The sequence below is a fragment of the Alosa pseudoharengus genome, unplaced genomic scaffold, assembly GCF_046254945.1.
Source record: "Alosa pseudoharengus isolate Yale_2024_CS ecotype anadromous, Long Island Sound unplaced genomic scaffold, YU_APseudo_1.1 YU_APseudo_1.1_scf_3, whole genome shotgun sequence".
In the NCBI taxonomy this organism is placed as follows: Eukaryota; Metazoa; Chordata; class Actinopteri; order Clupeiformes; family Clupeidae; genus Alosa; species Alosa pseudoharengus.
In genome coordinates this window covers 43,046,272-43,071,689 of record NW_027468718.1, presented here as the reverse complement: position 1 = coordinate 43,071,689, position 25,418 = coordinate 43,046,272, and the positions used below count along the sequence as shown (strand labels likewise).

Here is a 25,418-nt window from a genome sequence, read left to right as displayed (position 1 = left end):
ATTTTATCAAAGCCACTTGCTCTTCTGTGTTCAGACCATTCAGATAGCCGCAGCTCTGCTCAACTGCGCCCCTGCGTGTGCACGTTCTCCCTCGCAGCACTACAAACTTTCAAACATGAAGGACATGGAGTCAGATTTTGTTTACCGTGATCAGAGGTTGGTGCTGATGCCTATTCCGTCGGCACATCAACGGCTAGACCGAAAATACTTGTTGTGAAATCAAAATTCCACTGGAGCTCCAAGCGGTTTTGTACGCAGATTTAAGTTACAACACTGTTTACAGCTCTTCAACTCACGGTAAAATGTCATTTTTGGTACATAGCCTAGCTAATTTAAATACACTGATGAATGCTTGCGTTTAGCGATATACATTTGCAGATCTATAGTCCTCAGGGAGACAACCTACACGCTGATTTTATTAAGAGGATGTGCGTGCGGGGACTCGCGAGCAGTTAGGGCATAATTTTTTATGATTCCTGAAACCCCATTCAATCGTGCATATTTTTTCTTACGAACCGGAACATGCAAAATTGAACGCATACAAAACGACGGTAGCGTCTATCACACTCTTGATGAGTGACTCAGTTACGTTGTTTAAGTAGCCTAAGTAGCAACATGTCTAGGCCATCATAGGCTACATTTGCTTATCATCTAGGCCCTATCAAACCCTTACGGGTAAAAAAACCGCATTGTGTGACAAAACTGCATGTTTTTCAATATGTTTGTGCCCAAAATATTGCATTGTGCAGTACAATGTAGGCTTGCGTTGTCAGCTTTATCAGAGCAACTAGCCTATGCCTGTAGGCCTATGTTATTGTTTACACTTTTTTGCACAGCTGTGTTAGAGCAGTCTGAAATCATTCTAATTAAAGCTGGTTGAGTGAATACGAAACACTTAGCTCTTTCTGTTTAAAATATCGATATATATCGTATATCGCCAATCAGCTCCAAAATATATTGGTGTAGTGAATGTGACCGGCATAATTCACCTTTGTTATAACTGTTCAGGGATCGCGGTCCCTTTAAATGTTATGAATGTGTGATGACGTGTAGCCCCATGCCTGTTTTGTTGCTGGACAGCGCCATTTTGTTTTTCAGTGTTTTTTCCTATGGAAATAAACGACACACGCATTCGTGTGCTCAACGTGAGAAATTGTCTCTTGCGATTTACTGCAATTTCCACATTGGGATATTTGTTTTTTTTTGGTCCATATCGCCCAGCCCTACTCCTTGTGCAGTTAAATATTTACAAACAGGTATGTGCTGTGTAGCCTACTTTTTTCTTATTTGCACAGCTCTATCTGTATGCCAATTGGTTTATTATATTGGCTTTTAACGGTAGCCTATGTTAGGGCTGTAACGGTACACAGAAGTCACGGTTCGGTTCATACCTCGGTTCGGACATCACGGTTCGGTACGAGTTCGGTACAATGGAGGGAAAAGCAAAACAAAAATGCAGAAAGCATTTTTTTTTTTGTACATGTCTCAGGCTGTACCACCTAGTGTCATACAGTCTCTTCCCTGAGCTATCTGCAACAGCCTGAAGTGTGTAAGATGTAGGCTAAACAGTACAATAAGTGCCCAGACTCCATCTGTAACAAAATAAGACAATCAGCTATAAAACTGAAAATAGGCCTAGCCTACAGCATCTCTTATTTCTGAAAGTGCAAATTACATAGAAAATGATTTTTTTAAATCCACTTAAGCAAGACCTTCAACATCTGTGTTTAGTTGTATATGGAAGGGTCTACAATTTGCCTCAATATTTTTCATTGTGTGTAAAGTAATAATCTAGCCTACTAACTGTGAAAATATCACACTATTTTGCCTTTTTAAAAAAAAAAAGAAATTGCTCCTTTCATTTCATAAACAGACTACAACTAGAAGTCACGTGACTTTGCCCTTTGACATTAACTCACCGTAGCATGGTTTGTTTATTAGCCTGGTTAGCGTTGTCACTTTATTTTACTGTCTATGCACTTAACACTACCAGCTCCTCATGTGAGAAGTTACAAGTTACCCCAACATAAAGGTAATTACCACGCGATTTACATAGCTTTCTGTCATTACGAAATCATTTAATTTAAGCCATAGGTTTTGGCCCTACTTGTATGTGTATCCAAAGGCTGCTGAAGCGCAGGGGAAGTTTTTTTCCCCTCGTTTCAGTGATTGGTAGCCTACATCATCTGGGTGATGGCTTCGAATATGTGTAGCATTTTTTCCACTCACATACCCAATGCTGAACAACGCCGACACACAGTTTCATCTTATCCACTCTTTCGCCTGTACTAACGTTACTGTAACTGAAGTTCTCAAACTTGCGATCTTAAAGAGACCAGCGGATCCTCTAACTCTTGTAGGTCTAACCTTAGTGCTGCTAATGACTGACGGACTCGACCGACGTCCTGACAAAAAAAAAAAACATAGGCGCCAATCAGAGCATCAGAGCTAAGGCGAGGCTACAGATTAGCGTTAGGTGTCGCTAAAGAACTCCTGTAACTCTCGCTACTTAACAGTAATTGCGCATGACATTAATTAATCCGCACACGAGTTTTATGTATTTTTATACCGTGTATTCTCCGTGTAAATTCATGCACCGAACCGTGACGCCCGTACCGTTTCGGTTCAATACGAATACATGAACCGTTACACCCCTAGCCTATGTTTTGTGTTACCATTATTGTAAAGCTGTAGGCCTGTGTTGCCAATCAGGGTCGACCGAATATTGTTATTTGCACAGCCCTCAGAGCAACTGTATGCCTATTGGTTAGTTAGTTAGTTAGTTAGTTAGTTAGTTAGTTTATTTGTCCTTACATAGGAAATTTGTTTTCACCTACCATACAAGCCTCACAGACATGAAATACATAGATACACACAGTTACGGTTCTTCACCCACCACCCTATTACCACATACCCCACCCACATAGATTTCATAGATGGTATATGTTATTGTTTACACCTTTTTGCACAGCTCCGTTAGAGCAGTCTGAAATGAATATAATTACAGTTTTTTACAATTGTTTACACACGTTTTCAAAACCCTGTGTCTATTTTTCAAAACTCCACACACAAAACCCACAACTGCTCACACAAAATGCAAAATGCCCCAAATCTCCAGCAAAATGACACACAACATTCAAAATGTCAAAAACACATGTTTAAAGCAAACATTCGCCTCACATTACAAACACTTTTGTCATAATATGACATTTTGGATACATCATGTACACACTGTTGCTAAAAACCTAAAGCTCTTCTGTCTTAGGCTTTCTATATGTATTTCCATACAAGAGTGAAAGTTACGGTATCAACAAAGAGAAGTTGAAATACACAGTAAAAATGCAAGCAATATTGAAACCAAAAATAGTGATTTTTCCCAAATAATTTGCTGTTGTGAATACAGTATTTTACAGCAAACAAGAAAAAAAGCAAAGAAGAATACAGTGACCACCAGATGTACATGGAGTTTTGAAAACACTGATTTTGTTTTTTTCTAAAGACAAGTGTGTGTGTGTGTGTGTGTGTGTGTGTGGGGGGGTCATGTACAGTATGTATTCATAGGCCTATAGACCCTTTCAACTGCAGAAACAAACAATTCTACAGTAAGCTTTCCTAAGGCATTTCTGGAGGCACAGAAAAATGTATTGAGCTAATGGTATACTGTAACATGGGGACAAACAAAAATAGAGTACATAAAAAGACAAATTTTACATAAAGTCAACTTTTTGTAGAACATTACTGTAAGCTAAAGTCCGATTACTGTAATTTTCAAAGTATCTGCATTGGTTCTGAATATTTCACTCGGAAATCCTCTAGGAGCAGATTGAAAGGGTCTATACCTATATAGAGAGTATATCTATTCATAGACCTATACTAAGGCAATGATTGGATGGTGTTCAGTAAAGTAAAGAGTGTTTGCACATGTGAAGAGAAAGAGTGAAGCACTGGTGATTTAGTGTGGCATTTTGATGGGTTGTGTTTGAAGAACGAAATCAAGTTACTTCCTGTTAGATTTTTGTGTGTTAGGTAGAAAATTGTGTTTTGCAAAATGTGTTTTAGTTAATTGAAAACTGAGTCAAACACTGAGAATTAGTGTGTGGTTTTGCAGATTTGGTGTCGGGTTATGATGTTTGGAGGACATGTTTAGAAAATTGTGTGACAAGCAAAGATTTAGTGTGTAAGCAGTTGAAAAAAACTGTAAAACCGGCTGTGTTGTCATAATTGTTGTGTTGAGTGAATATATGAAGCACTTCGCTCTTTCTGTTTGAAATATCAATATCTTATCGATATCGTATATCGCCAATCAGCCCCAAAATATCGGGATATCAGTTTTGGTCCATATCGCCCAGCCCTACTCTTGCATGCGCCTGAGTGCGTGTGTGTGCTTGAGGTCAGTGATAAGGACACCCAACGTAATGTAGGGTGTGACTTTGTCCTTGCAGTTTTGAGCACGCTGGCCCAGCGCTAGTGCTAACCCTGTCACTCCAACTGCCAGGCAAAAGGGCTGGTGGTATCTCAAGGCGCCAGCCGCACATTCTGGTGGTGCTACGTAGTCCTGCCTTATGCCGCGCTCTTGCAACACAACAAAGAAGATTGTTTCCTGTTGAAGACCTCTAGGCATTCTAGGGACCTTAGGGAAAGAAATAAAGGGAAGAGAGCTCTTCCTCATAGTTAACATCTGTTTTAAAACAGAGCATCTTGGATTTGTGTGGGTGGGTGTGGTTATTTTGTGGTGACTATCATGAGGTGTGGCCAAGCAAAATGAGTGTACCATACTTCCTGTCAGCACTTTAAAACACTTATGTTCAACGCCCAAAGTGTGAAGTGTTACATGGGGGAAAAACAAAGCCCCTGCACAGGTAGTGACGTGAACAGGATGCTGTGATGAATATCAGTTCACATATCTTGCGTTCACGGAAACCATAAGGATTTTAACCCTTTATGATATGAGCAATGCACTGTCGTGCCTACATGGCATTTTAAGCCCATGGCATGGGCCTAAGTAGGGTTTTAAGTCTAAGGGGGCTTGGTTGTAATTATGGTTGTAGCGCTATTGGTTATGGCTTGTATTGGTTTACTCATTAAACATGAGTAAATGCTAAGCCAGCCTAACAACTTGTTCTCTAGAAGTGCAGCATTCTCCTTGTCACAGTGAAAGTGACATTCTTGGTAAGTGTGGTAGTGCTGGGCGGTATGACCAAAAATGTATATCACGGTATTTTTCAAAATTCTTACGGTTTCACGGTATATGACAGTATTTTTTTCCCATGCATAATCAGATGTTCACAGCATTTCCTACAGGATGGTCTATTTTACTGTCATGATGTAGAATAACTCCACACTAGTGGTAATGCAGTTTTGCATGGCCCCAGAAAATGATGCTGTTTACAAAGAGCCACTCATGATTCTAATGAAGAATCTACAAATTACATGTTGTAAAAAATCTTCAAATTACATCTTGTATAAAACCAATACAAAAAGTAGTGCAACTTGCAATAATTATACTTTTTTGAAAATTATACAATTTAAAACTAGATGTACCGCAGAGCGGTACAAAATATGACCGCCGCCCAGTCCAGCACATTTTTTCCACAAAAATAAATCACGCTGAAAGGCCTATATGATTCTAACTGTCTCACTAAATTGCATTAGCCACACTCAATTCTCACTGGTATCTGCTAGACAACAAGTACCAAAACATGATTAGTTCATAGATTTCACATGTAAAATTCATTTTATACAACCCCACCCCCATCTTGCCTGTTCATAATTCTGAGAAATTCTTGAAATGTGTGCGTGTACACGTTTATGTTTATGTGTGTGGGTGTGTGTGTGTGTGTGTGTGCTTGTGTGTTTGCCTGCGTATGTGTGTTTGTGCATGTGCATGCATGCGTACATATGTCTACTGTGTGAGTATGTGTGTACGTATGATTACTGTGAATGTATGTGTGTGCGTGTGTATCTGTTTATGCACATGGAATGGGTTAACATGACCCCTGGAGCAGGGACGTGCACAGGAATTTTGAGGGGCAGTTGCTCTGACCTAAAAAAAGGGCACCCCCCCCCCCCCCCCCAAAAAAAACAAAAAAAAAACCTCACGGGCTATATGCAGGACTGAGAATAACAGCGTCTTTTTTAAAATATATACACAAAGAAGTAAAACACTGAAATACAGCACTCAATCACCTTAACTTATCATTATTATTTTTATGCCCACTAGTGGTATTTATGTTCTGCTCAGGCAAGATCTTTGAAATTACCTTTAAAATAGCCTATGTTTTTTTAGATTACAATTATTTAGCATGCAGCTCTTTAATCCTGTACTTTCTAGCATGGTCCTCTCATCTCATCTGGTGATCATCACTTAGGCCTTACTGTCCACTGTGTCTCCTCCTGGTCCACATTTTCCTCACATACAGTAGGCTAGTCTGGAGGCTTATGACTGCTCCTCCTCTTAAATGTAATGTAATTATGAAACATTGCCATTAGTAGGCTAGGCTAAAATATGAGTCTGATTAATTAATCAATTCATCTACACAGTGTCATGTTATCTTTATCACAGTGCAAAGTCTCTGTCTCACCTGCTGGTTGGCTTTTTCGCAGCCAACCCTGCAGTGATTGCTGCCTCCCTGAATTGTCTCTCCCTCTCCTGAATCTGACTCTTTTCAGTGGGCATCTTGGCTTCAAACAATACCCAAAATACTTTTAGGATTAAGGCATTTAACCATTTTGAATAAAATAATTAATGTGATTCATTACTTCCATCATTCATTCTTCTTGCTAAAACAAAATGTGAGAAACTAACTATCAGCAGACATGTAGCTTAGTTCGCCTAATGCCTACCAAAAAAATAGTAGCCTATAGGCTATGTGATAACGGGCTGCTTCTCTGCAAGCTATCTGTATGATTATTTAGGCTAAACGTGGCAAACTCAGCCTGGATTTATGAAGATTTTAATTCATTTCATAAAACTTGATGACTATGATCGTTCGTTTGTTATACATCACAAACTCACCTTTTCCGACAACGTTGAGTCGACTCATCTCATACGACAACCGCGACAATCTCCTTAGGGCCGCTTATGCAGGCTCAGCTCAGGTGCCGGTCGCGTGCAGCGCTGCAGCCACAGAGTTTGCCCTTCCCCTACTGACTTTCACTTTCGGTGCCCGAATGGAATTGAATGAGGCTTTGCGATTTTTTTTTTTTATCTAGGCCTACGCGAAATTCTGCATCCATTGTACGATTTATTTATTTATTTTCCCTATTGGAAGGGCAACATGAGTCAAGAAGGGCATGTGGGCAGTTGCCCGGGCAACCTGAGCAACCCCCCTGTGCACGTCCCTGCCCTGGAGGCAAACATACGAAAAAAAATTGCTCATCCTAGGCCCTACGGTTCTCAAGATTTTCACAGAAAACTGTGTCTGCCCTACCCTTCTTTCGGGGGGTCCAGTACAGCGGGGGGGCTACAGATCAAAACGAAAAACGATGGTTCCATGCTATCCATGTGGGGTTACATGCCCACCAAGTTTCGTGTACCCCGTCTTTCAGTGTCCCGGGAATCCTTGTTGGTGTACGGTCACTAAATGTACACATAAATTATTTTATTGTAAGGCCCCCCATGAACGAAAGTACACAAAACTTGGCATGCATTCGGAGGGTGTCATAATGATCCTACACTTTCAATTCTGTGCAGTTTTGACCATGTCAGCCAGAGATATTGTGATGAAAACACCTAATTTTTTGCTTTTTAATTTTTAACTAGGTGGTGCTATACATGAAATGAGTGGTTATGGAATGGGTTGACATGGCCCCTTGATCAACATACAAAAAAAAATGGTCCTCCTAAACCTTACGGTTCTCGAGATATTCATAGAAAACTGTGTCTGCCCTACCCTCCTTTCGGGGGTGCAGTCCAGCGGGGGGGCTACAGATCAAAACGAAAAACGATGGTTCCATGCTATCCATATGGGGTTACATGCCCACCAAGTTTCGTCTACCCCGGTCTTTCATTGTCCCGGGAATCCTTGACAGAAATTTGGACATGCGAAAAAAAAAAAAAAAAAATCTGACTAAACCTATATGACCGCCGCTTCGCTGCGCGGCGGTCATAATAAAACTCTGCTAATATGCTTACACTGTCAAATAGGCCTATCAGAAACATGCCTTATTGTTATTGTGTGGTTTGCATGACGTTAGTGGTAGGCTAACGTTAACTTGATGTGGATGTCTTTTTAGCCTGCCATGAGCTTCGGTTCGGTTCGCTAGGCAAAACATTAACAAAAAGGTTCGTTTTGGTGCACTGATGACAGGATCATTTCTAACTAGCCAGCTAGTATTGCTCAGTTCATGTCTATAACATGCGTTACTTGCTACCTGGATAATTTTAGCGAATATTCTTAAAGTGAGATTAATGATAAGATCATTAAACTTCACTGTGTTCGGTGGGTTGCTAACTAACGACAATACCTACTAGCCAACCAGCTAGTTACAGCTGTTGAACAATCTCAATAGAATTTTCCTGACGGTAAATCCCTTTCAATGCAGTATCCCTTAAAGTTTTTCCTTAACTAAAGAAACAATTTAAGGTATTCTGTGCAACACCCTTAAATAAACCCCTTACCTAATGAGAAATTAAGCCTTAAGGGTCATACTTCATGGGGAAAACTTATGGTGTTTTGTGTTTACCCTCACTATGCCTCAGTGGCACCATGCGTGCGTGTGAAAAAAGTCCCGTCTGAAACACTGTCGCGCGGCGCAGCGTTCCAAACGTTGTGTAATCAAATACACCGGTATGGCGGTATATTAAAAATTCATATCATAACGAAAATATACACCGGTATACGGTGTGAACCGGTATATCGCCCAGCACTAAAGTGTGGTAATGCTTTCGGTAAGAGAGACTTTCAAAGCACATGGAGGAAATAAGGACGGTTCCCCCTCCTTCCCTTTTTCTCAAGAAAAAACACCCGCCCATCCTAGGAAACTCCACTCGCCAGCTCCCTAATTGATCAGTCAATAAGCAGCCAATAATTGATTTAGCAGAAAGAGAGGGAGGAAGAGCGGGAGAGCAATTGCCTGGACACAGACGCTACGAAGGAGAATTGGGACTCCCGGAAGCTCGATTGTCAGGATGGCCCACCTTTCCGTCGTCATGGTGACTGTGCGTGTGGATCACCTTGTGGGGCTTGCGGCTTGTTGTCGATGCGGTCTGGGCAGTCACAGAGGACGAGCAGCCACAGCAAGCCGCATGTTGGACAGGATGTTCCATGTGATCCGCTTCAAGGGCGTGCAGTTTGGTTTCATTTGATGTTCTGCTGATTTAGCATTTCCCAGAGGCTTTTTTTGGTTCCTCCCTCCCTTTCTAAAGTCTAATTTTAGAAGAGCTTTGAGATTTTCAGATTTTTGCCTCTGTTTCCTTGCTTTGGGAATTAGCTGGAGGGATTCTGGGAAATATACCCCCTCGGCTGCCCACAGCCCAACCTAATAGGAAGGAGACAGACAGACAGAGAAGAAAGAAAGAGTCATGAGAGGCGGGGGGGGTGAGAAAGGGGGAGAGATGACGACAGCCAGGGATAGAGAGTGTGTTTGAGGCAGACACTGTGAGCGGGATAACAAGATTAAGAGGATGAATGTGGTCTATCTGCTAATCTGTTTAGCGGCTGTAGTGATTGCACCTTGTAATGCAGCGGACCCAAAACACAGGGTCTCCAGCTAGGCTAATGGATGACACACACAGACACACACACACACACACACAGACACTTACACCATCCTCTTCTTTCACTCTTGTGTTCTGTACTACACTCAACTCCATCTCTCTCCTTTTTTCTCTCCTCTCCCACTGTCTGTCCTTGAAACGTGCTCCAGGGAGCCCAACGACATTTGAAATGAAATGTCAGGGGCAACCTAGGCGAAAGCAGACAACTGTGGCATTGGGCGCATGCAGCTGGAGGTGTACACAGAATGATGCTGATAAACACCGCCCTCACCCACAAGTACATATGTCCATGTGCGAGTGACATATGCTTATTTCGGTTACTATGTGTTGGGGTGTGTCTTGTACACAAGAGCTGAGTCTCACATGACTGAGTATGAGATTTTTTTTGTTTGTGTGTGTGTGTGTGTCAGACAGATGCTGACTCCCCCACATCCAAATGTCCATGGGCAAGCGACATATGTTGATGTTAGGCTACATAGACCTAATATACACATGTAGTAGTAAGTTACCCTCACTGTCCTTGCATTTCTCATCTTCACCAGGAGCATCCATTCTAGCATATTCATCACTATCTTCTCAGAATAATCACATTTTGCCTAAAATTATAATGAACAGTGAATTGGTCACACTTAGAAGAAAAACACTTAATTTTGAGTCTGGTGTTTTACAGTTTACTCCCTCATCTGAAAACTGGCTCATATTTTCCCCTGCACTAGCAAAGTAAACCCCAGAGACTAGCACAAGAGAGTAACACACCTCTGTGTGTGTGTGTGTGTGTGTGTGTGTGTGTGTGTGTGTGTGTGTGAGCGTGAAAGAGGGAGAAGGCAGGCACAGGGCCTTCAGTTCCTTGGGTGGTGTTAAGAGTGGCCAACAGAGTGTGGATTCAGACACAAGGCTATCCTGTTAGTGGTCCTGTTAGAGGTGTGTGAAGATGGATTCAAGACTGTTTACAGCACTGACCACACACACACACACACTATATACACACACACACACACACACACACACACACACACACTATACACACACACACACACTATACACACCAGTGTTAATTTCGTTAACGAAAAATATGACAAAATGTTCGTTAAAGAGGCCCTATGCAACAATTTTAGCAAAAATGACCTTAATTATGCAGGTTGAGAGTCGTTCTGATGGTTCTACAACACTTTTTGGGTCGTTTGGTGGGTGCTTCGTCTCCCCCTAGTGCTTCTCCGCGGAAAAACCGAATATGCAACTTTCTGGTCACGGTCGGAACACATCCGGATGTAACTCGGCGGAAATACTCGAAAATGTAGTCAGATTTAGTCAGATTGTAGTTTCTAAGAAGACTGCAAAACGGACTCCGACTTGGCTTTGTTGCTGTTGAAATTGTAAGTAGCCTACCTTTGGGTGAACTTCGTTTTTGTAATGTGATTTTTGCTCGACCGTTTTATTGTGAGCCCCATGTGTTTAGCTTGGTTTATTGATGCTAGCTCGCTAGCTATTGGGGGTTTAGCGTAGCAGTCACTTGCTACCGAAGCTGCAGGGGGAGCTATGTCGTGAATAATGCGAGCCCAAATCAGGCGAAAACCCAGAAACAGCGAAGGAATAACCAGACCTGCATAGGGCTTCTTTAACGACCTTTTTTCCATGACTAAGACAAGACGTTGACGAGCTAAAAATAGATCTTTGATAATAAAAACTATGAGGAAATGTAGGTTTCGTTGACGAGACAGGTCTAAAATGTTAGTGGTGTGCTATTGGACATTCAAAATGCATGGTATTTATTTATTTACCCCTGACACCGCAGCCTCTGCATGTGAGGGAGTTCTCCCCTCCCAAAGAGTTGGTTGGGTCCATATAGCCCGTCTTTTCCTAAACGTTTTCTCAGAAGGGCCTACCAATAGCCGGGCCGGCCCTACCGTAGCGATAAGCTTCAGCAAGGATGGATGGTATAAAGAGGCCAAGAGGGACTGAACAGGCCAGGTAATAAAAAGAAAGGAAGGCATTGGAGGAGGATGTTGCCAAATGTGCCAAGCTTCCAGATTTTTTTTAATACAGACTGGCAACTGGTAAGAGAAATAGTAATGATTAGCAATGTAATTATTGGGTATTGCATTGGTTCCCAAAGACTGGGATTTTATTTGGGTCGCCAGCACAATGTATGTTGTGGTATAGGCCTAGCTTATACCATTTAACCAGGAAAGCTATCAGTTTTCTATTAGGATAGTTTGTTTACCACAGTCACGGCCCTAGAATAGCTCTGAAACGGGGCGAATGCGTCACAGAGGGGACAGCGTGCATCTCACTCGCAAAATGAAACATTTCTGTGGGGCGCCTGCTATGGACCTCGCAGTTGCAAAATGCAAGGGACACGAATCAGCACAAACATTAACGGACAGCTGCTTCCGTTGACCGATTAAAATCTAGTTACCATGCTGTCAACTAAAGCCAGACGTGTACCGGGCATGGCTATTCAATTTGCGTCATATAGGCTGTAGATAGTTTCGATTGTAGATGCACTCTTTAAAGTTAAAGGAATTATCCGGAGTAAAATGCACTTTAGATCAATTTACGGATGTGAGGGAGTACATACGTTGAGTTGACATCAAAATCATGTCATTCGGATGTGTTTTGAGAAAGTTCGATTTTACCGTTTTAGTCAAAACTCGTTAGCTTGGAAGTGACCAGGGCATGTCATTTCGCTGCTACAAAACGCTATTTTTATACCTCTTCTACAGTTTCAAACAACATTACACTTACGTGGTAGTGAGTAGAGGGTCCCTAAAGCCAAACCGAAGTATCCCGAGGTCTTTATGTGGTAGGATAGAGAGTCCTGAATGAATTTCATCAAGCCAGTACCTTGATGAACCAAGCCGGTACCTGTGGCCTAAAACAATATTGGTGGTTGCATGTTAGATCTGGGGCCGTATTCACAAAGCCTTTTATCTTACCACTAGGAGTACTCCAAAATCGCACTAAAAGATTTTAAGTTATTCACAAAGCCTTTCAGACCTACTCTTAGTAAGGAAAAATGACAACTCCTAAACTAAGAGTGAGTCTTCGTTGCTGTGGATGACGCCATTACTCATGCACAAACTTGACTGAAGTGGCCACCTTGATACGCATTTCTAAACATCGCGACGTCGTGAAATGTCACAAAAAGGGTTTGTGAATAGGTCTTAGTGAGTTAGGAGTCCTCTCGACTGCTTTTAAGCTGTCCCAGACTTAGGTGCTACTTTTAGGTCTAAAATGCTTCGTGAATTACTTTTAGTGAAAACAATTAGGAGTCCTAAAGTTAGGAGTGACACGCCCATTATTTTTAAGAGTTGCTCCTAAATTCTTTGTTAATACGGCCCCTGAAGTGAAATGGGTTGTGATGGTCTGTCATTTTTAAAAAGTGGGTTCCCAGAAAAAAAGTTTGGGAAACACATTGGACGTTAGCGTTGTCGACCTATTCGCAAGCAACTTATTAAATTAATTAAAATATATTAACCTTTTTGTATCATTCAACATTGCGATTCATGGTCTTTGCGAATATTATGCAAATATTGATAACAAAACCCAAGCCCGAGGATAAAAGAGCAAACAATATGAATTAGAATTATTTAATGTAAGAAAGATCAGTATGACAGCAGTATGAAAGGTGTCCTCCCCTGACATCACTCTCATTTCAAACTTGTCTGCCGCCATTTTGAGTACCTGTTCGCGAATTCTGGTCGCAAAGGAACTGTCGTTGTAAGCTATGCCTTCAATATGTTGTGCGGTGGGGTGCAACAACAAAAAAGGAGACCCCAATATATCATTTTACAGACTGCCTCAGGACGAACAAAGACGACATCAGTGGCTTGCAGCCATCAGGCGGGCAGACTGGACACCAACGGCAAACACTCGTCTGTGCAGTGCTCATTTTGTCTGTGGTGAGTGGATGTAAATATTATTTTTAGCAAGCTAACGCTAGCTGTTCGCTGTCGCTAATCGACAAATTTAATTAAAGATGATATGAAGCTTTCCAAACAGTATTAATTAAGCAATCGGTGTGAATCGGTTCATATACTGTGTCTAATACCAGCATGAGTCTAGCGTCAAATGTCAGGTTATTGTTTAATAAAAAACGTTTTACAATATCTGGTAGAGACACCACATCAGTCATTAACGTCAGCTGAGGATATTTGTTCAAGCTTAGAACCAGTTTAAGATTGTAGCTCAAAAACACCATCTCTTTTTGTGTGTGTGTGTGCTTTCAATGGTTTTATGGTATAAACGAGTTAATGTCTTAGCCTCCCCTCTGCTCTGTAACGTTGTTTACAACATATATCACAGATATTATTCAAGTGCTCCTAAGACTGGTGACATTAGCAAGTGGTTAGTTATTTTGTTTACACCATAACGTTGGCAGCCTGGAGCATTGTTTGTAGGCTAATTACTGTTTTGCAAAAACATAGCACATGAGTTCTTCAGTCCTTATTAACTTCACATATTAATATTAACTTATTTATTTTACTGACATTGTAGATTTCTTTCCAATAACATATTGTTCACATGTTGACTTTTGAGTTATTCACAATCTAAATTCTACCATGAAATCTTTGTCTCTCCAGGTGTGAAGAGCCAGAACCCTTTGAGCCCTGACTTTGTGCCAACAATATTTCTGTACCTCAGCTCCCCCAACAAGAGGAAGAGGATTAATCAAATGACGCGATTTCAACGAACACAGGAACTGAAAAGAAAAAGACTAGTTAGCTCAGACAGAGGAGAGACTGGAAAAGAAGAAGAGGGAGTGGATATGGACAAAGATGACAGGCAAGAGTTTGATGGAGAAGACATACATGGGTTAGATGATGAAGATGGACAGGAGGTTGACAGGGGAGATGGAGAGGGGTTGGGTAGAGAAGACAGACATGAGTTGGATGGAGAAGAAGATGGACAGGAGATTGACAGGGCTAACAAGTCATATCCCCACTTCTAACGTTGAGCTGCCCGGCTTCAGTGTAGCTCGTTTGGACAGAGACTGTAAACTTTCTGGCAAAAAGAAGGGTAGTGGATTGGTGCTGTACATAAACAACAGATGGTGCAACCCCAGACATGTTACAGTGAAGGAAACTGTATGTAATGCTGCAAGGATGTGGAGTTATTAGCGGTTAGTCTCCGTCCGTATTACATGCCGAGGGAGTTCTCGCACGCAATTGCTGTCTGTGTTTACGTTCCACCTCGAGCTCTCCCGGATTCAGCATGTGACGTCATCCACTCCACAATCGCAAGGCTTCAAACCCAACATAGTGATGCCTTTTTTGTGATCTCTGGCGACTTCAATCACATAACACTGGATTCCACACTCACAAATTTCTACCAGTTTGTTGACTGCCCTACAAGGAAAAACAGGACAACAGACCTCATGTATGCAAACGTGAGGGATGCATACAGTGCAAACCCCCTTCCCCTTCTGGGTAAGTCAGACCACAACCTCATCCATCTCCAGCCAATGTACAAGCCAAAAATACAGAGGCTACCAGCTGCCACACACACCTTCAGAAAGTGGACACCTGAGCGGATGAGGCTCTGAGAGACTGCTTTGAGTGCACTGACTGGAGTATGTTACAGAATGGAGAGGACTTAGAGGAGGTCACACAGTGCACAACTGACTATCTGAATTTCTGTATGGACTTTGTTGTTCCCACCGGAACTGTACGCTGCTTTCCCAATAACAAGCCTTGGATAACCAGCAATGTCAAGACCCTTCTTAATAGGAAAAAGATGGCGTACAGAGAGGGGGACATGGCAGAGCTGAGGCGTGTGCAAGTGGAACTCAAAGTCAAACTGAAGGAGGCTAAGGAGGACTACAGAAGGAAGGTGGAACAGAAGTTGTAGGAAAACAACATGAAGGAGGCATGGAACGGCATGAAAATTATAACTGGCCTGAAGAAGAGCAGCAGCTCTGGAGGGGGACCTGGACAGGGCCAACCAGTTGAACCACTTCTATAACAGGTTTGACTGTTTGTGTGCCTGCCCTATCCCCACCTTCCAGCCTCCCAGTCTCTCCAGCTCTGCATCCCGGTGACACCCAACAACCTAAACCATCATCACCTCACGCCCTGCCCCCGCCTGACGCCTCCTTGTCTGTGCCTGTGGAGGCGTCCACGACTCTGGCAGCCTTGACAGGGACATCAAGGAGGTGGTCATCCCCCCAGTCCCCACCCCCACACCCCCTCAATACCAGTGCAACATTCACCCCCACCATCACTGGATATTGCACCCCTCCCCCACACGGTGATCACGAACAATGAGGCGACAACGACCTCAGTCAACAGCCATCAAACACACAGATCCCAGATGCACCCCTCCCCTCCCCTTACACCCCCCATCGTCACAGCAACTCAAGTGAGCGCTAAACTAAAGAAACTGCACACAGGTAAGGCAGCGGGGCCTAACAGACTGTGTCCAAGGCTACTCAAGGCCTGTGCTGCTGAGCTGGGGGAGCCACTGAAGCACATCTTCAGTCTGAGTCTACGCCTTGGACAAGTTCCAACACTGTGGAAGACATCATGTCTCACCCCTGTCCCTAAAAAGCCACATCCTAGTGAGCTTAATGACTACAGACCTGTCACTCTAACATCACATGTGATGAAGACAATGGAGCGACTCGTCTTAGGTATGCTCAGACCCCAGGTACGCCATGCACTAGACCCGTTACAGTTTGCATACCAGGAGAAAGTGGGCATTGACGATGCCATCACTTATCTTCTACACAGGACACATTCTCACCTGGACCAGGGGAAAAGTGCTGTGAGAATCATGTTCTTTGATTTCTCAATTGCTTTTAACACCATCCAACCCCTCAGACTGGGAGACAAGCTCTAGCAGATGGGTGTGGACGCTCACCTGGTAACCTGGATCACAGATTACCTGACGGAGCGACCAGAGTTTGTCAGACTGAAGAACTGTCTCTCTGACACTGTGATCAGCAGCACCGGCGCGCCACAGGGAACTGTGCTCTCTCCAGTCCTGTTCACCTTGTACACATCTGACTTCCGCTACAACACTGAGTCATGCCACATGCAAAAGTTTTCTGACGACACTGCAATTGTGGGGTGTATCAGGAACGGGCAGGAGGAGGAGTATAGGAGCCTGGTGGAGGACTTTGTGCAATGGTGCAAACTCAATCATCTTCAACTCAACACTTCAAAGGAGATGGTGGTGGATTTCCACAGATCTAAGCCCACTCTGCTACCAGTCTCCATTGATGGGGTCGAGGTGGTAAGCACCTACAAGTACCTGGGTCTCCACCTGGACAATAAACTGGACTGGTCAGCCAACACTGACACACTCTACAAGAAAGGGCAGAGCAGGCTGTACTTCCTGAGGAGGCTGCGCTCCTTCAATGTGTGCAGTAGTGATGGGCAAATGATGCTTTGGTGAACCAGTGAACCACAGCAGTGTGAACCTAGCGACACTAGCTGAAAAGCAAAAAGATGGCCGCCACACATTTTTCAACATAAAAGTCCTTAGCAAACCAATATTTTTGGTTACATATACTGGTTTGGGTAAGGACTTTTATGTTGAAAAATCTACATGTGGCAGCCATATTGGATTTTTTCATTAGTGTTGCTAGCTTCACACTGCTGTGGTTTAGTGGTTCACCAAAGCTTCATTTGCCCATCACTAGTTGACAGCACTTTCAATCTCGTACCTTTGTAAAAAGTGGCAATGACAATAAAGACTAATTTAATCTAATCTAATTAGCAAACTACAGTATATCACAGCAAATCAAGAATAATGTATTCATTATTCTCTATGGAGTGCACACACCATTATGTTCATGGGAAAATTGTATATTTAGGATTGGGATCATATTTTCAGCTTGTACCATTTAAGTCCTTTACGTGGGATTGTAAGAACATCATTGTTCCTCTGAAATATGGCTATGACAAATGGAATGAAAACCAGCCCTGGGCAGCATACTTTGATATGTAGACTTTCTTTGTACATTTCTATCTTTACCTCATTGCCTCTGTAGACACCTGACAGGACCGGGGATAGCATATCCTCTTAATCAAGGATACAGCACTGTCTGACCTGCCTGCTTTGTGGAAGACTGACGCTGTTACTCTGCCTGCTCTTCGCTCAAACCAAACCTTACTGGCAGACTGCGCTCTGGTTGCCTCTTCTACTGATAAGGACTAAAGTTGAAAAATGTAATGCTATTTCAACCAAATAAAGCTATTAATGTACATATTTAAAGAAATTACAGATATTGGTAAATGATCGATAAAACTCACAAAAAATATAAATTAGAGTATAAGACTTACAATTTGTCAGTACATACCTCTTGCTCTGTTATTTGAAGATTGTCAAAGATGCTTTCACTCTCTACTAGTAAGGTCGAGAAATCAGCATGCAACTTTGCCTTTGAAAATAGATTAGAGAGTGGTTGTGGCAAATTCAGTTGAAGGGTCTTTGGTTTGTATCTGTGAGAGTGGCCCTCAATCACAGACAAGATAGCAGTTGCCTTAGTACTTTCTTCCTGAACATCACATTCATACAGCTTTTGGAAGAACTCCATATACTCCTCTTCTGTAGGGACAGGAATGCTGGGTAGTGGTGGGCTTAATACATTCTTCTTCTGCATGAATGAGATGTTGCAGATTTCTTCGCACTGCACTTTGCCAGTTTTGCTCGGAAGAACCCAGGCACAGGGTAACTCTTGACTGGACAGTCCATCTTTCAGATTTACCACTGCTAAGACAGCATACATGAGGGCAGCTGCATGCGAGTGTGCTTTGCCCAGTCCTGCTTTGCAGGTACAGTGGGCCACTAAAATTGACCCATCATCATGGACCACGACCCATGGTTGTGTGGGGGTCAAGTTGACGGCCTGAGAGTGGTTCACCTTAAGAGAAGACAGCAGACCAATTAGTCTAGTAAAATCAACTCATTTGTCAATCAATGCATTTGCATCACAGAGAGTGATTATACACTTATACACAGTGCCATGTTATGGTTATGGGATTTGGCAGACGCCTTTGTCCAAAGCGATACACAAATCAAATACAAAAACAACATAATATTTAAAATTTAACCGGGAACAGATTAGAATGTTGGTCAAACTATAATAAGGAGAATATCAATAATAACAACAATGTCAGTTCAATAAATACATTTTAAATTGTCCTAAAATTGTTGAGAGATTTGCTTTAAAACTGTTACCATGTAGTTAGTCCAGGGGTGGGCAAACTGCGGCTTTCATTTGGTTATCAGGCTGCTCGCTATTTATTTCCTGCGATAGAGACGACGTTGGTTAGCTTTACTGCAAACTGCTTTTCACTCTTCTTAGAGAACATTTTACAATGTCAATGTCAAAACATCATGTTAAATAGAGATAGCATCATGTTAAACTAAGTTAACTCTTAGTTATCTCCTTTGCAGCAGATCTAACGTGAACATTATGCGATCCATTTAATTGGGAACGCGTCTGCACTCACGAGAGGGAGAGAGAGCCGCAGGTTCCAGCTGGCTTGTCAATGTTGATAATTGATATCTCCTTCTTATAAGAAACTTTTAAAAGGAAATCATGAAGGCAACAGTAGTTCCCACTACTGACCATTTAAAAACTGTGATGGCCCAGCCGTAGGTACAGCACTAGCCATAGCGGAGCAGGTAGAAGATCATTGAGAAATAAACGTGAATTAAAGCGACTGTCTTAAAGCGACAGTGCACAATTTATACATTTGTTAAACAGCATAAAATTAGCAGTATGTTTAAGCAATTAATGTTTTAAAAGAAATACTTTTCATACAAAATTATAGGCTATAAATGTTTTTTTTTATGTGTGCGTGGGGGGGGGGGGGTTGTGCGGCCCGCCGGCCAATTTTCAAAACCCAATGTGGCCCTTGAGCCAAAAAGTTTGCCCACCCCTGAGTTAGTCGCTTTGGTTAAAAATGTGTCAGCCTAATGTAATGTAATCAATAGCCTAATAAAATAAGCAATGAAAATTGGATTATGTATCTGTATATATATGTCATTGAATGACAGGAGTGGTAGTTCGGTAGCAGCGGACAGAGGCGGGAAGAACGCATCAGGTATCGAGTTGGGATCACACCCTAACAATTATCTTTTTTTTAAAGTAGCGTTTCTTTTCATGACAGTCGAGGTGCGAAATGTTGTCTTTCGAAGCCATTTACTATATCCGTACGAATCTGACTGTAAAAGATACGAAACCGTGAATCGTAGCAAGCTAGCTAATGCTTGTCAGTAGGTGCATAGAGTAGGTGTCTGTGGTACTCGGTAGGTACTCAAGATGGTGGCAGTAAGCTAGAAAAAGGGAGGATGACGTAAAAGGTCACGTGACTGATATTCATGAATATGCCTTGTTTGCTCAGAAGTGAGTGTGGTAAAGGAGTAGCCTACATCACCAAACGCCCACACTGAAAAACATGTAAACATTAGTTCAATATGCCTCTGTGGAAGAGTGGAATACATATCAAATGCTTTATTTATTTCTGTTTTTGTTAACTTATCAACCTATCCTTGTGGAATAGTGGAATATTTTTTGTTAACTTCTCAGTTTAAGTAAATTATTATATAACCTTTACACATTTGTTGAACCATGGTACTGTACTAATAAAAACTACAGGATGGTAAGAACTGAACTGTTGCTTAATTTATCCAATTTTCACCACCATGGAAAAAGTCGGCTGGTCTTGGGCCTGAAACTCCCGGGTTGAAAAGTGGCCCCACTCTGGCCCTGAATGTTGCTTTACGAATTTCAACACTTCATACAACCCGTCACCTTCATTTCAATTTCCAATACCTGTATAAGCCTAATTGAATTAGTTTAAAAAGAGAAAACATTTTGACTAAAAGTAATGACTAAAAGTTGACTAAACTGTAAGGACTTTTCGTCGACTAAAACTAGACTAAAACTACAAAGGAAAACAATGACTAAAATGTGACTTAATCTAATAAGCATTTTTGTCTAAAGACTAAGAATAAATCTAAAATAGCCGCCAAAATTAACACTGATACACACACACACACACACCCCGGCCTTTTTTTCACTGGAGTAGGGATGGCTCTGTGTTTGTTAGGGGTGTCACGATTCTCCAAATCCTCGATTCGATGTAATTTTCTATTTTAAAGTCACGATTCGATTCGATTTTCGATCTTTTTTAAATATTACTATTAATGCATTCCTTATATGTTATTTACTCTTTACTCTGGCCTTTTGCTTTTCTTTTTTGGGGGGCTTTTATTTTGAAACCACTTTGAAACCGTTCCAACCGCGAGGTTGTAATGTAAACAGAACTAACTTTAGGCTAAAACAGAGACTTGAACATAGTAAAATGAAACACAGAATGTTAATTTGATTGTTTCTGCACACTCCGAAGAGACCCAAGGTTAGTGTTCATGGAATATGTACTTATAAATGTGCATTTTAAGCCTTAAAGTAACTTTGGACTGTAATTAGACCATCTTTTCACTTGCTAAGTTGAGTAGGCTAAGTTAGTTTTAATTGACGTAAATGAACGAATACTTCCACACCGGTGATTTCAAAGTAGCAAGAGGGGCTTTGATTTTGGTAGGTTGATGTGTAGGCCTATATTTTAACTGGCTGCAGCCTAAAATTAGAGGAGTGTTGACGCTGCAGTTCAGCAAGTGCATGTGTGTTTGTGCGTCTTGGCATACATGCTGGACGTGACATTGCGGGTGTGGCTGCATCGTCGATTCTACTTTTAAGTTCGAAGTTCGAGATTGAGATGTAATTTCGATCGATTTCGAAATAAAATCGAAATCGTGACACCCTTAGTGTTTGTGTGGATGTGCTCAATGTAACTGGGAGTGTGTAGCCTAAGTGTCTTTCCTATTTGTGTATTTGTTTGATATTTGTGTATTTGTTTGATATTTGTGTATTTGTTTGATATTTGTGTATTTGTTTGATGTCCTTTGCACCACAGTCACTGTCTTTCTCACTCTGTGCGTGTGTGTGTGTGTGTGCGTGTGTGTGTGCGTGTGCGTGTGTGTGTGTGTGTGCGTGTGCGTGTCCGTGCGCGTGCGCGTGTTTGTGTACATGCGGAATTATGGGCATGAGTGTGTGAGCCACCTCTTCTAATCCCATGTGGTTTAGTAGCACTGCCTATAGGGAGATTGCACTAAATAACATTGCCTGTCCTCACACACACACACACACACGTTCACACACTTCTTCAATGCTCAACAGGCGCTTAGGCCAGAGGCTGTGCAGCTGGAGCAACATGCCCATCCTTAACCACTCCCCTTGTTGTTTCTGTGTTCTGTGTGTGTCTGTGAAGGCCTATATGTCTCTATCTGTCTCTATGGCCTTTCCTGTTCACATCTGTCCCAGTTCTCCGGGGACTGTTGTGTTTGAGAGTGTGTCCTTTACCATGGTTACATGTGCCTTACCATGAACATGTGAGCTAGCTTGCCTCTGGTCAACCTGAAGCTTGTTTTTGTGCACATTCTTACAGTTACTCATTAGTGTGAAGCTTTTAGACATACCTGGGTTTAAACCAGTAGAGTTCACATTGACGTGGGTGGGTGTGTGGAGTTCTGATTTATGGTGTGGAGTTCTGATTTATTTCTAACCTTTCTGGGTGTGTGAGCTTAACATGGAGGTATGAACACTTTTGTCCAGTATAGGAATGTGAGTTTTTGTTGATAAGAACAAAGAGACAGGGCTGGAGTGTGTGAGCTTGATGCAGCCCAGAGGCATGCTGGAGTGGTGAGCACCGGGCCACGTGCTTCTCCAAAATGTCACCCCACACAGGCGTTGTCAGCTGGTGCCTTCAAACACGACAGGCCTTCACAGAGAAAAAGCCAACACATTTCACTTTCTCTTCGCTCGATTTGCCTGCCCCCACGCACTGTATTCAAATGTTCTCATTCTCTCGTTGACTCTCATTGTCACACAGTCTCTCTTTCTCCCACTCTCTCCTCTTTCTGCCTTTTGTGTTCTTTTTCTCTCACACAGACACACTTGAACACCTACACTAGTCTCCTAATCTCAAAAGCAGTGGGTAGCAGTTCACTTGGGCAGAGGGGAGATTGTTTGCTTCGGCGCGTTCAAAGATCAGACTTTCTTTTCTCTCTCTTTGTTTCTCTGCTCCTCTTTCCCTTTGTTCTAAATACATTAGGTGAGAAATGTACTCCGCACACAGTGAACACACAGTGAGGTGAAGCACACACTAATCCCGGCGCAGTGAGCTGCCTGCAACAACAGCGGCGCTCGGGGAGCAGTGAGGGGTAAGGTGCCTTGCTCAAGGGCACTTCAGCCGTGCCTACTGGTCGGGGTTCGAACCGGCAACCCTCCGGTTACAAGTCCGAAGCGCTAACCAGTAGGCCACGGCTACCCCCATAGTGTCTCTTAAAAAAAAATCAGGACCAGATGGGCTGAGTCAAGTATCCACATCAGAACTGAAGTTATTGCCTATTTAAAAAAAATAAAATACATTTGCTGTTCATGCAGGTTTTTTCAACAGTCATGCTGGCGTATGTCTATTCCTGCCAAAAAATGTCCAGACGTTAAAGTGAAAACCACTGCTCCTAGCAAAGCTCCTGTGGAGATTCTGAGCAGGAGAAGTGTGGTTGCTGCATTCCAGCGTTGCGTGCCGGAGTGTGTGGACAGGGGTCCGCCGCAGTGAAGGGTTCAGGGCATGTCGGCGCGCCAGGAAGGGGATGCTAACTGACATGTGGCTCCCTCACCACTGAGGCGAGGCGGTGACGGTCAGCAGGCAGCAGCACAAGGGAAGTCCCCCTCCAGCACTGTGTGATGTGAACGCAGCACTGTCGTCCGAAATGTGTGAGGTGTTCTGGTGTGTGCTGTGCTGCAGTTGCTTTGATTTTGATGGCTTGTAAATCAATAAAGGGATATTAAGAGCACAGATGAAGATCCAGCATCTTAAAAGCATCTTTGCAACAGTTACTGCAAAAACAAAATGGAGAAACAGAATAAAATGTATTAATTCTGTTTCCTCTCTGCCCCCCCCCCCCCCCCCCCCCCCACCTCTCCGTGTGTTTGGCGATGATCAGAGAAGTTAGTGGCGTACCAGCGGGAGTTCCATGCTCTGCGGGAACGTCTGCACGTTGCCGAGCAGCGCACCCTGCAGCGCTCCTCCGAGCTCAACAACATCCTGGAGCAGTTCAGACGCGCCATTGCTGAGACCAACGGCAGCAAGGATGCCCTCACCAACTTCTCAGGTTGTCGCCACATATACGCATATATATATAACACGCACACACTCCAATAAATACAAATGACAACATGTAACGCACGTACTGGTTCACTGGTAAACTAAGTGACAATTTTATACCCACTTTTAACTTATACAGTAAGTGCTAGGCTAGGCTAGTGCTAGGCTGTTCTCGTCATAGTTGCGTTGTTTTGTCCCTCTAGACGAGACACAGAAGCTGCTGAAGGAGTTAGCCAATAGGAAGCCTCTACAGGTGCCCAACATCTACCACCACCTGCCCCACCTGCTCAACAATGAGGGCAGCCTGCACCCTGCCGTCCAGGTGGGCCAGGGACGCACCGGAGGTGAGTTGACCTGCCACACACACACACACGTGACACACACACACACACACACACACACACATGACACACACACACACACACACACACATGTGACACACATACACACACACATGTGACACACACACACACACACATGTGACACACACACACACACATGTGACACACACACACACACACACACACATGTGGCACACACACACACACACATGTGGCACACACACACACATGTGGCACACACACACACACACACACACATGTGACACACACACACACACACATGCACACATGTGGCACACACGAGTGCACACACACGCATATGCATACACACACACACACACACAGACCTCTAACTCACTCCTCTTACCTACTCAGAAACATGTATAGACACATGCATAACACATGACTCAGAAGTTCATAAACTGGGTAGAATGTGATCATCCAGAAAGATTCTATGTCAATGTTCCCAGTAGGCCTGTCCTTGTATTGATGTTATTTGGGCTGCCAAGATCAGGACATACAGTGGGCTGCCAAGATCAGGACATACAGTGAGGCTCATAAGTTTGTACCAATCTCTAGGTATGGTGAAGGGTATGTGATGATGTGGGGCTATTTTAATTCCAAAGGCCAAGGGAACTTTATCAGGATGCATAGTATCTTGGATCCATGAAATAACTGGCCTTTAAAAATAAAAATCTGCCTGCCTCTATGGGAATTTAACATAGGGTGCGAATACTTATGACACCTGTATTTTAAGGAAGAGCATTTATTAATTTACGATATATTATTCATTCACAAAGTAAATTGGTGTCCTTAAAGGTTGGATATTTCCTCATTTTTTTACTTAAGGCATTAAGATCAATTTCCAAAAGATGATTTTATATTCCTCTTTTTAGTCAACTTTAGCAAGGGTTCAAAAACATATTAGCCTCACTGTAGATCACCAGATGGTGTGATCAGATTTATCTTCCGTCCCTCCCACACCAGACCTCATTAAATACTTAACTAGGTTTTGCTTATCTCAGCCTCCTTAGTCTACTGCCTAGTAGACAATGAAAATATGACCAGTAGCACGGTGATCCAGGTGAAGGGAGCCTGCCCACTTCATAGCCATGACCTTTCCTCAAGCAGTCAGGCGGCATCTTGTGGATTTCTGCTGCTCTTTTGTCGAGT

General features: G+C 42.7%; 1 protein-coding gene across 1 annotated transcript in view; it reads left to right on the top strand.

Moving 5' to 3' along the window:
* The window catches only part of mgat4a (alpha-1,3-mannosyl-glycoprotein 4-beta-N-acetylglucosaminyltransferase A), a 52,236-nt gene that overhangs the window by 7,728 nt on the left and 19,090 nt on the right, over positions 1–25,418 (top strand). Inside the window, exons 3-4 of the mRNA XM_076264348.1 lie at positions 23,744–23,911; positions 24,108–24,248. Coding sequence (XP_076120463.1) covers positions 23,744–23,911; positions 24,108–24,248 — 309 coding nt within the window. The remainder of the gene's footprint in view (positions 1–23,743; positions 23,912–24,107; positions 24,249–25,418) is intronic.